This window comes from Diaporthe citri, assembly GCF_014595645.1.
Source record: "Diaporthe citri strain NFHF-8-4 chromosome Unknown scaffold_5, whole genome shotgun sequence".
NCBI lineage: Eukaryota > Fungi > Ascomycota > Sordariomycetes > Diaporthales > Diaporthaceae > Diaporthe > Diaporthe citri.
The window spans coordinates 214,815-226,661 of record NW_025064850.1 but is presented as its reverse complement, the minus strand read 5'-3'; the positions used below and the strand labels follow the sequence as shown (position 1 = coordinate 226,661).

The 11,847-nt window shown below is 52.4% G+C and overlaps 3 protein-coding genes across 3 annotated transcripts; 1 reads left to right on the top strand and 2 right to left on the bottom strand.

Moving 5' to 3' along the window:
• Positions 1–296: 296 nt before the first annotated feature.
• INS49_010776 (uncharacterized protein) lies at positions 297–3,758 on the bottom strand (the record flags this gene model as incomplete). The annotated part of the gene is made up of 8 exons (XM_043171499.1): positions 297–488; positions 558–747; positions 807–855; positions 924–1,596; positions 1,667–1,899; positions 2,693–2,913; positions 3,071–3,083; positions 3,170–3,758. The coding sequence occupies 8 exons, from the start codon at positions 3,756–3,758 to the stop codon at positions 297–299; spliced, it is 2,160 nt and encodes a 719-aa protein (XP_043023244.1).
• Positions 3,759–7,408: 3,650 nt separating this feature from the next.
• Positions 7,409–9,337, top strand: INS49_010775 (uncharacterized protein; the record flags this gene model as incomplete). Its single annotated transcript, XM_043171498.1, has 2 exons — positions 7,409–7,698; positions 7,783–9,337. 2 exons carry the CDS (start codon positions 7,409–7,411, stop codon positions 9,335–9,337), a joined length of 1,845 nt encoding a protein of 614 aa, XP_043023243.1.
• A 472-nt stretch (positions 9,338–9,809) lies between these two features.
• INS49_010774 (uncharacterized protein) lies at positions 9,810–11,323 on the bottom strand (the record flags this gene model as incomplete). Its single annotated transcript, XM_043171497.1, has 2 exons — positions 9,810–10,971; positions 11,067–11,323. The coding sequence occupies 2 exons, from the start codon at positions 11,321–11,323 to the stop codon at positions 9,810–9,812; spliced, it is 1,419 nt and encodes a 472-aa protein (XP_043023242.1).
• Positions 11,324–11,847: the final 524 nt, after the last annotated feature.

The window sequence follows — 11,847 nt, the reverse complement described above, 5'->3', positions numbered from 1 at the left end:
ATCCTTGGTAGGGCTCTTGGATCTGGCATTTAGGAATTGTTCGGACCTATGAGCCGTCTTCATAGGCCTATGGCTGGCCTGGAAATATACTCTAATCAAGGCAAATATCTGATATAACATCTCCCGGCCTTTGATATATACAGTCGTTAATTGCTCTGTGTACTGTAGCAACATTGTTTCCAGCCACAATGTATTCTAATTATAAGTCCATGGCGCACAGAAAACCCTAATAAAGTGTGCAGGTTTATCACCCTCTATTCGCCAAAGTAAGAGCGCCTGGAAATTTCAGGGCCATCTCAAAGGAATGGCTCCTGCTTGACGGCATCCTCCACTTCCTTGAACGCGTCGTAACCATACAACCATGGCTGGACTTCTGGGCATGTCCACCTGCTTGGGAACGGTCCTTTCAGCTCTTTACCCAGAGTAGACAGAAACAAAGAATCACGAGCCTCCTGCTCAGGGCCATCTAGCATGTGGAAGTCATGTCGCTTGAAAAACTGTCAGTGGCATTCCGGAAAATCGATGATTGTTTTTGTCCCTTCATAGCAGCGACTCACCTGTTTGAAGGTCTCCCTGACAATGGAATCTCCTCTTGCCTTTCTCAGCTTCTCATACAATCGGAGAGCTTGGGGGATTTGGTCCTTGGTGTTGATATGCCCTAGAAGCTGGCCCAAGACGGCTCCATCCTCCACTGCAGAATTTGCGCCCTGAGCAAGATACGGAAGCATTGGGTGGCACGAGTCGCCACTGAGAGTGTACGTCAGTCTAAGCTCCCACTTACGAGCGACTCCGTCTCAAATACTTACACAAAAACCAGATTTGACTTGTCATTGACCCAAGATGGCAACTCTTCCCCTGGATCGCAACATGTCAGTGACTTGCCATGCTGAGAAATCTCGAACGACAACGGAACAGAGACATACTGTGCATTAACCTCCACTTCTCCACGCCGTCGACTTTCTCCAGGAATCGTCTCAAGACAGGGTCCCACTCGGCGAAATACGCCTTCATCTCCTCCAGGTTGCCCGGCTTGCGGCTCACGCCCTCGGGCAGGTCGTCAGGCGAGAGCAACACGAGGTTGTACATCTTGCCCGCCCGCATCGAGTAGCCCACCACGTGCGTGCCGGGGCCGATCCAGAAGTGCACCGTCGGGTTGCTCACCCACGCGCTCAGCTCCGGGTCGTCGGCCACCTGCGCCAGGTCGAGCACGACGCGGTACGCCAGGTCGCCCGTCGGCAGCGGGGGCACCTGCTTGCCCAGGAAGCACGTCTGGCACTTTGACCACAGGCCGTCCGCCGCGACGATGATGTCGGCCTTCGCCTTCTTGCCGGACTCGGTCGCGACCTCGCCCTGCTCCAAGTCGATCGAGTCGACCTTCTCGCCGAGGTGGAACCCGATCCCCAGCTCCTTGGCCTTGTCGTACAGGGAGAGCTGCAGGTCGACGCGGTGCATGTCCAGGAAGGGCGCCTGGTACTTCTTCCGGATGTTCTTGTGGAAGTTGTCCTCGTGCGCGAGGACCTTGCCCGTGTACCGATGCACTGTGAGTGCGGTGGGCTCCGCGGCTTCTCTCCACAGCCGGTCTGATAGGCCCCATCGCTGGAGTATGCGAGTAGAGTTGGGAGTTACTTGCAACCCGGCGCCGATCTGATTACCTCCGTGAGCTCACGATGGCCATGCTTCGAGAATGGGGAGCAGTGACGTGAGCTTTGATTGTACCAACCTCGAGGAGCTCCTTTGCTGATTCAAACACCGTTACATTGTGACCGGACTGTGCTGATGATATCGCACTCGCGAGACCACTGATACCTGCGCCCACTACGATAATGTCCAACTTGATCGGTGACTTCTGCTGAGTTGTGTTGCCGCTGACAGGTTCCGCTGCTGCGAGGCCGTTGGATACTGCCATCATGTTCCAAGAATCCCCGTGTTTTGCTCGGGAAAGATCGGTTGATGTTGTTTTCGAAATTATGGAGTTTCAGCTCTGAAGTATTCACGTCGGATGTCCCTTTTCAATACCAATCAAGTCGTTAATTTGGTGTGTACCCCGGCTATCCCAGATCGGTACCGCCGCGCAGAAATGCCGAGCACACGCGGCTAAGGTCAGCGTCAGCGCCGGGTATTCCGGTTCCGAGGGTTGGCTTTGACCGGCTTTCCCGGCCATTTAGATTCCGCGGAAGGGATATTGTCGGCTTTCAGTTTTGGTTTCCTGCGATGATGAACAATCGACATCTCTGATCTCTTTCGATGAAATGCCAATTCCAACAACATATAAGAAAAGGATGAAGTTTCGCGCTCAGACAAAGTGCCATCGAATACGGGAGAAGCATACGCTTGCAGCCTGGACGCTTTGCAGCGTAGCATGTGGAGGCGACTATATGATGGACGTTATGCATGCTTGCTAAAGTATACCTAGAATGGACCGTTCAGTGGTGTCGCTCCGTACGGACCTAGGTACGCAGGTTTCTGAAGCTCTGGGAACGAAAACATCATGCTACGAAGAAACTGAATTACGAGAAATCGGACGGTCAATGATCATGGCGATGAAGAGACTTGATTTGGCTTGTACAGTCACTTCACTTTGTTTTCTGGATTGTGATGGTTGTCATGTTTTTCATGTCACGTCACTGTTAACGTGATACGTTTAATTCTTAAGTCTATGCCCAAGCGCCCACGAGACTCATGAGAAACGCACCCATGAAAACATTCAGGCAAGCGTAGACACGACGTCGACCACGAAGAACCTCCCAACTATTATCACTGAGAAAGTCCTCGGATAACAGCTCGACGAGAGATTGGAACGTGAGCAGCCCCGCTGAGATTGCATTCATAGAACCGACAAGCAGAAGTCCGACCTCAGAGTCCTGGTTGTAAAACGAGTGGGTTGCAAGACCGATAGCTTGACCGAATGGTGTCCTATAACGAACGAGTTGTTAGCATATTATCATGGGACCGAAACGAGGCAAAGCGTCGTTGGGAGACGTGCGTGCAACCATATGCCAATGCCATCAGCCATGGCTTCCATGCCTTTTCGGGCCAGTCAATATCAGCAATTCGAGATCCAAGGGCCAACCCTTCGAACGTTTCTGTTCATTAGTGCAGTGCATTGTTAGCAAGAGCAATCTTGCCTTGGGTTATTTATAATACTAATGATCAGTAGCGATGTACGTACGGTGGAACGCGATAGCAATAAGCAGTACGACAAACTCATTGTTGATGGAAACACTCAAGGCCATGCCAATGAAGACGCTATGGAACAGAATCCCAGCTTCCAGCATGACGCAGTGCATAATGTCCCTTTGTCGCTTTTCGTCTCGCAGCTTTTGCTCCTCGGTGATCTGCCGCTCTTCGTCCTGGCGGTCGATTTGTGACAAGCTTCGACCGATGCTTGTTGACCTGCCAGCCAAAGGGCCCATGATCCTAGGAGGGATTGTAGCCTCGGTCGGGGGCAGAGGATCACCACGAACACCACCACGGTTAGCTGCCGGCTGCTGACGACGAGAAGGGTGGAATATCATCTCGACGAGCATCAGCATGAAGATAGCCGCTAAGGCCATGGCACCAGGCATTGCGGTATACTTGTCTGTCCAGAAATCAGGGAGGCACGGGTTCCCGAGGAGGGTAAAGGCGGTGGGCAGCAGATGCACAAAGGCGGTCGCAATGAGCACCCCGGTGCCGAAATGGCGAATCGCGAAGAAAAATGGTGCAGGGATACGCAGGCCTGGAAAGCTGACGGCTAATATGGGGAACGCGCATGCCATGGTCGAGACGAAAAGGATGATGAATAAGGCTCCAACATGCAAAGGCGTGTTGTAGACACTCTCGTCAACGCCATTGTTGGCAGGGCAGGTTGAACGCCTGTGAATCGTGCTCGTGGATTCCTGATTCGATACCTCTCTGGCTGTTATGGTGAGAGCAAGTTGTCAGTGGGATGTTTCGCGTGGTTAATGAAATAGATCACTGGTAAGCATACTGCTCTTTTGTACATCTTGGAAGAAGTCCCTCGTGCTCGAGAGAGCAACGGAGCAGACTAGGACGGATAAGAGCCAACTAATCCAGTTCCATATTACCGACTGAGTTGAAGATGAGGCGCCCCAGAAGGAAGTCATGTGACGAATGTGGCCTCCTCTACCATCAGTGTCGGGTACTTTTAGGTTCGAGGTGAGTGCTAGTAAGAGATAACATTACTCAGTCTCAGCAATAAAGCTAATTCTTTTTCTGGGATAACTCACACATTGCCCTGTGCCCCGGGAGCGATGTCCCATTATATTCCTGAAACAGCTTGCCACAGATCTTGGTGTCATGCCCTTCTGCTTCTCTGGAGTCGACAGCGCTATTAAGATTCTGGCGAGGTATCATATTGCCTTCCATGCATGTCAGGTCCCGGTTCGGTGTCGGGTCCTCTAAAACAGCTTTGCCGATCTTCGATGGGAGATTCGTCGTGGTGCGAATTGGTGTTGCTCCGACGAACCTGATCGAGAGCTGTCATAGACTGCACCGAGACAGATATACGAATTTTGATGTAGATTGCGGGGTGTAAGTGCTTGGCATTCTCGGTTATGTAACTTCTAGCTGGTATTTGTTCGGAAGCCCACGGGATTCACCTCTTGGCGTCTTGGTTCGTGTACCTTGTTGGCTCGGACGATTTTGGAAGAATCCCGGCGGTCCACACCGTCTTTCTGTCTGTAGGGCAGTGCAACGAATAGCCTTAGGTAATTATTTGGCCCCAAACTTCGTTTCCACAGTCTTTTTCGTCCAGGCTACTGGAAAAAACGGCTCAAATCTGAAGCTCGTGACATGTGCTTACTCACCAGTATTTTCGATTTCTTGGACCTTTATTTCAGGCTAAGCGAAAATCAGCCGCGGCAAAATTGTGAACGTCCAGTTCCTGGTCAATGCATATGTTGTTCGGGAATCTACCAGCGCAATAGCTTGCTAAATATCTATGTTGGAGCTCGCGATCTCAGCTTTTGCCTTATTTTCTTTGAGTCCTTGGCTATGTCGGGGAGAGGCCACGGATGCTCCTTCAGCACAATCAAAGATGATGCGACGCCCTTCCCAATACCCGAGTCAATTTGGTTCAACTGGTACTACTACGTCTTCCACTCGTGTCAACGCTGTAGTGTCAATTCGTTCTCCTTACGTGTCCTTATCAGCACATATACAGCATCTCTGCCGCCAAAATACACGTATACTCCCAAAGACACGATAGTCACATCGAAACAAGTGTTGTATCGGCAATCCAGTCAACGATGATGATGACCGGGCTTCAGTTCAACAGACCTGAGACTGTGTCTCGTTACTTTACTATTAGTTTTGCTGACACTGCGCTCATGGCGGTTTCAAAATTGAAGCGGAACACCTTAACCTCGAGGGGGCTCTTTCGGCCTCTGCCCTTTGCACATTGCACAACAGTCATAGCAGTCGACACCCCCATGGTAAATACTGCTAATTGAAGCACCATGTGGGTCCAGTGGTCAACCTATCAGGCATCTGATGAGGGCCAATAAAGTAGCTGAACGTACCAGAACAATACAGCTAGCGCCGTCGCAATGGACCACTCGCACTTGGGCGGTTCGCCAAAGTTCCTGGCTCGCCATGTCCTCGATGAGTCGCCACTTGCGATTCAGACGCAACATGATCTGGATGCTTGAAGCTCCCGTTCTCATGTTTCATCTTCTGATGCATTTTGAGCCTTGTCCAGCTACTCTGGCTATCACTCCCTCATCAGAAAGCCGTAATCATGCAAACAAAGCAGGCTGGACAAAAATTATCTTGTCTCCGGGCTAATTGGTCTCTATATTTGTGTGAGCACGGTAAATTCCCCGAAAAAATGTGCGGCCAAGGCTCGAGGCACCCCTTCAGTTGGCACGGACTGCCATAAGTTTTTTAAGTGAAGCTTGTTTTTTTTTCCTGATGCTATCTTAGTGATTTAAATTGGTCATTACACTTAGTCGTCTTGGTATTTCTGATTTGTTTCCATCTGGGTGCAAACGGGCATGGGTGCTATCGTGTTTCTTTTCTTCTTTTTTTCCTCCTTTGATTAACCACCGCCCCCCCCCCCCCTTGGTCGCCGTCTTTGGTGGGAGACAAAAATTCTAAGGTCAGAGGTGGGCTGTACAACAATGTTAGTAGATAAATTCCTCTTCGTCTGAACAGGTTCCGCCGCCTCCTGGTCTAACTCCCATTGATAGAGCAAAAGCACAGCTGTGACCAAGAGCAACGATGCTTTAAGTCTCACGGACACCCGTTTACCACAGATGGTACTGAATAGTTTCATATCGGCGCCGATTACGCGCTTATAGGTCGATTAGTGACATCTGGAGAGAGAGAATATTTCTCAGACTGCCCATGTCTCATGGCTGCCGGGGGTCCGAATCGCATTCGCCGTTTGTTTTCGCCAGGGAGGGACATCCCTATACGTCACCCGCATATTTTCACCAATTGCCTCTGTATATCCTACTCGGCCGGCCTCTGTTCTGGGACCTTGAGATTGCCCTAGACGGAAGTCCAGCATGTGCCTGCTTCATCCGGATCAAGAGCTAGAGGCACATGTTGCCAGCATCAAGCCCCAACGTAGCGCCACGTTAGTCGAAGGTCGTCTTGCAATTTGTCAAGCAAAGTCAACGAATAATTGGAACTTGGCAGCCTTGTTACGCCGATCACGAGCCACAGGACATAAGCGAGACAGGCCAAAATCAGTGAGTTACAAGTGTGGATCTGCGGAGCGCTTCTTTCCAGAGTAGGGACGGACTTGAAAATGTTTTCTGGCACTGGGATAGCTGAGAAACAGTAAGTACGCATGTTGGATACACGCCATACTATTGAAAGAACCAATGTGATGCGGACGAAGGCTGCTTTTAGTTTGCATCTCCGAGGTGCCCCCCACGCGCTTGGGGTGGATGACGGCGTAGCCGAGAAACTGCCGACGTCGCTCGGGAACATCAGCAAATCCATCAGATAATGATAAGATCAAAATTTTCCCCTGGGCACACATAATACCACCACGCTACCGAACGCTAAGGCGCCACACAGACCGGGCGATTATCGAGATAAGATTTTTCAACGGGTCTGGGCCGAGCTTCAGCGTGTGTGAAGCGGGCCTGTTCCTCGTTGCAGACTGGCAAATGTCGCTTAACGCTGCGCTTGTCGGGATCTAGATCCTGCAGGAGTTGTCCCCGTCTCACACTCGGACCGACAGACTGGTCTAGTCAAGCCAGAACACGCAACTGCGATGCGTTTTAGAGCCTCGTGCGTAGGTGGTGCCAGTGGCGCTGGGTTTCTGTTACACGACATGGGGCCATTTCGTCCCGCGGGTCGACGACCTGCTATATAATAAGAGCGCAGTCCCGCTTCCTGGCAGTGCCGAGACTGCACCAAGTTGTTCCAAGCTGCAGGACATATCTTCGCCATGGGTTTCTCCTTCCGCGGTCTTACCTCCAATGCCTTGGTGTCCACCGGCGCCAACAATGAGGTCGATACAAAGGATGTTGCCGATGTCCCTGCCTCGGTCCAGGGCCACACGAGCCTCGATGTCGCTCGCCCTGACGAGAAGCTCGGCACGCCACGGCTGACTACACTGTCCGACAACTCGGATGAGGAATTGAACCAGGTCGACAAGACTGCTGAGCATGGCGTGCAGGCAGTCCAGGCTGCGACTCAGGTCTGGACCAAGAGGGACAAGATCATAGCCTTCGTCTCGTAAGTTTCGACAGGCAGAAGTACAGCGAGAGGAGAGGGAAAGCGATGTATGTGTAGGGAGTCACTAACCGCGGACGGATGCAGGATGTGGTTTATCACCTTCTTCATGTCCTTTTGCTCGAGCTCCATCTCCACCTTGACAGTCTACGTCACCAGCGACTTCCAGAAGCACTCGCTCACGGCCCTGACTGGCGTCATCTCTTCGCTCGTTGCCGGCATTTGGAAACTGCCATATGCCAAGATTATGAATATCTGGGGCCGTCCAAAGGCATTGTCTATCGGTGTCACTTCCTACACCATAGGTCTGATCATGATGGCCTCGTGCAAGAACGTGCAGACGTACTGCGCCGCCATGACCTTCTACTACATGGGTTACAACATGATCGACTTCTCCATCACCGTTTTCATCGCGGACTCGACCAAGCTCAAGAACCGAGGTCTGTTCATCGCCTATGCGGCTTCCCCGTGGCTGATCACCACCTGGATCTACGGCTACGCGGTTGACAGCGTCATTCACGTCAACGGCATTGGCTTCAGGTGGTTTTTCGGCATCGTCGCCATCCTCGCCCCATTTGTCTGCTCCCCATTGCTGGTCATCTTCTACCTGAACGAGGCCAAGGCGCGGAAGCAAGGCCTCATCCCGCCCAACCCCAGCCGAGGGACGGCTGGTCAGACCCTGTTCTACTACCTCCGAGAATTCGATGTCGTCGGCCTTCTCATTCTGGCGGTCGGCCTGTCCCTCTTCCTACTCAGCTTCAACATTTACTCTTACCAGACCGAGCAATGGAAGTCGCCGCTCATCATCTGCTTCATCATCTTTGGAGGCCTTCTCATCGTTGCCTTCGGCCTGTGGGAGAAGTACGGTGCCCCCGTTACCTTCATCCCCTGGCATTTGCTCAAGAACCGCACCGTCATCTTCACCTACACCATGGCCGCATCGCTGTACGTTGGCTGGTATGTCTGGGACTCGTACTTTTACTCGCTTCTCGTTGTCATGTTCAACCAGTCAACTCCCCATGCCACGTATATTTCAAACATTTATACTATGGGCAGCTGCTTCATCTGCCTGGTGTACGGAGTGGCGCTTCGCCACTACGGCAAGCTGAAGATGTACTCGCTGTTCTGGGGCGTGCCACTCACAATGCTTGGTGTTGGTCTGATGATCAAGTTCCGCCAGCCGGACGTCAATATTGGCTACATCGTCATGTGCCAGATCTTCATCGCCTTCGGTGGCGGTGTTCTCGTCATTTCGGAGCAGACGACACTCATGGCTGTATCCAAACAGCAAGACTTCCCCGCCCTCTTGGCCGCCGAGGCCATGATCATCGCTATTGGCAGTGCCATCGGCTCAACCATCGCTGGCGCCATCTGGACTGGTGTCTTCCCTGCTCGCCTAGCTGCCAACCTCCCAGCTCATGCCGTCGGCAATCTTACTTCCATCTACGGCGATATCCTCGTCCAGCAGAGCTACGCCTGGGGCACCCCGGAGCGTGACGCCATTAACCTCAGCTACGGTCAGACCCAACGTTATATGCTCATCGCTGCTACATGTATCTACTCGATCACTATTTTCAGCGTCGCCCTCTGGGAGAACGTCGATGTTAAGAAGATCAAGCAGCGCACTTTCGGCCTCATCTGAGGGATAGAATGCGCATGACATATTTCCGCGGCGGAATCGGCCCCAAGGATACTCGTCCTATTTTGGGGTCCCGCTGTTTTGCCCGGAGCAATTTTCTCACATTGACAATTGAGAGTATTGGGAGGGCAGTTAATTTAGGAGCCCTCCTTGGACAATGAAGTAATATCTTATTTTCTATTATGAATATTCGTCTTACATGCTGTCTAAGTGATGCCATTTCACACTGTTGGTTTCTGTCCACGTCTGTCAACGAGCAGCTGCGTACAGTAGCCCACCACGGCAATATTCCACCTAGAGCCACACGAACCCGGTCCACTCCCTAATTACGTCAAGTGCGCATTACACCTGTGCAGTGAGTGGACCCAGCGTCTCCCATCCATTGCTATTTGACTCGTCTATGTTCTATCTCTAAATCTTGGCTAAGTTGTTGTAACGGTAACCGACGCCCCACTTCCAGCTTCCACATGTGATACTACGCCTTTAGCGAGGTAACTGTAAGATCGTCGTTCTTAGACAGTGAGCCTTGTTCGCGGGTCTCCGCCTGCTCTTCGACGGAGGTGGGCTGAGTATCTGCATACTCGTCAGAACCCTGTCTCTTCGGCGCCAACCGCAAGGCGAGGCTTGTTGGAACAATGCAAGCTACCCACAGCGCGAAGCTGAGGATGCCTTGGTTGAGGTTAGGCCAGTGGGTAGCGCCTACGACATAGGCAAATGTCGACCCGACAGCCTCAAGACCACGGATGATACCCATGACCCTCGGCATGTTGCCGGGGGTGTAGTCATAGCATCCCACAATGTAGAACTGGAAGTTATACATGGCCCCGAAGACGAATTTCCACAGTATGTATACCGCCAGGTTAACATCGAAGCGCGCCTTGGGCTCGTCAGCCCAATCCAGAGCCACGTCCTCCTGTCCGACAAAAGAGGCCTCGAGGACCATCTGCCAGACGTAAAGGCCGGTCAAGGCTATTGAGAAGCCGGTCCACATGGTTATCGCGCGCTGTCGCTGCGTCTTCCCGAACAGTTGGAGATCAGCGATGAAGGCGAGAGCCACATCGGCAAACAGGGCTGCCACCGCCGACAGCAGCGAAGCCAAGGCACGAATGCGAACAGAGAAGTGGGTAGCCAAGTAGTTGTACTGATACGTCTGGCCCCAAAGCCCCACGATGTACATGGGCGCCAAGAGCAAGATATGCCTCAACTTGAAGGCCTTCACAAGGCGAAGCAGCTCATCCTTGACACCGGCAGAGGCATCCCTGCCGAGCGAGGGCCTACTCCCATCCGGCCGCCTAACCTTGGCCTCACTAGACAGGAGTAGGGCGGCAGGCAGGCCGACACATTGCAAGCCGATAAGGGCGAGGTATGTGTTGTAGCTGACGGCGCCCGCGTTGGCGTCCTTGACGTTGAGCGAGAGGGAGATGGCGCCGCCGATCAGGGGCCCGAAGTCACGGAACGCCGTCCAGGTGCCGATCATGCGGCCGCGCTGGTGGACTGCCGGGTAGCCGACCACGACGAGGCCCTCGGCGCACCACAGCACTGGCGCCCCGATGCCGCAGAGGGTGGCTCCGACGAGCATGTACCACTGGTTGCCGTAACGTGAGTTGACGTAGAGCGAGGACGCGTATGGGGTGTAGCTGCGGCAGGAATTATCCATGTCAACATGGTTTCGTGAAAATGAGTGGGAGAGAGTATGGGGTGTGTGCGAATTAGACAAACAGCAACGACTTACAAGATGACGCCGATTACCAAAGACCACTGGGCACCAATGCAATTGACGAGGGATCCGGAAAGGGGAGGCAGCACGCTCATTAGGCCGTACGTAAGGGCATTGGCCGGATTCACGACATAGGGCTTCGCCTGGCCGCCAGCTCCGAGGTTATTGAGTGCGATCCAGATGCCTGGCTGGGAGAAAGAGACGATGCCCAGAAGCACGATCTGGAACGTCACGCTGCGAAAGCCGCTTTTAACGCTGTCAAATAGCGCCATGATTGCAAGCTGGAGGCGAAGAGGTGTGAAGGGGTGAGAATCGCTCCAGGAAACGTGAGAGAAGGCGAGGCATATTTAATTATTTGACCATTGTTTTTAGTCGACCTGAGGCCCTGGTCATATCCGCAACTGACAGGCTCGATTCCAGCCCTTTACTAGTAGTGCTAACAGTCTGATATTTTACCCTTGGCGCGCATCTTGTGATCCAGGGCGGGTACTACTTTAATACATGGCATCAAAAAGACGTTTGCACCGCCCAGGCTGATCGGGATGCTAAGACAATCTGCAGACAGGGTAAAAAACAACTTCCAGCACGACAACAATTTCATTACTGGACACACAAGATTACTCTAGATGCTAAACTAAGTAAATATCTTCCAATTCGGGTGCAGTGCCTGTGGATACCCGCTTCAGAGAGCCACGTTTCTCTTCAACCCACGTTATTCCATATCTGGTGAGTTGAAAAGCCTCGGACAACTCGTTGATTCTGTCTTCACGAAATGACCGTTTCGTCCTCAAGTAGC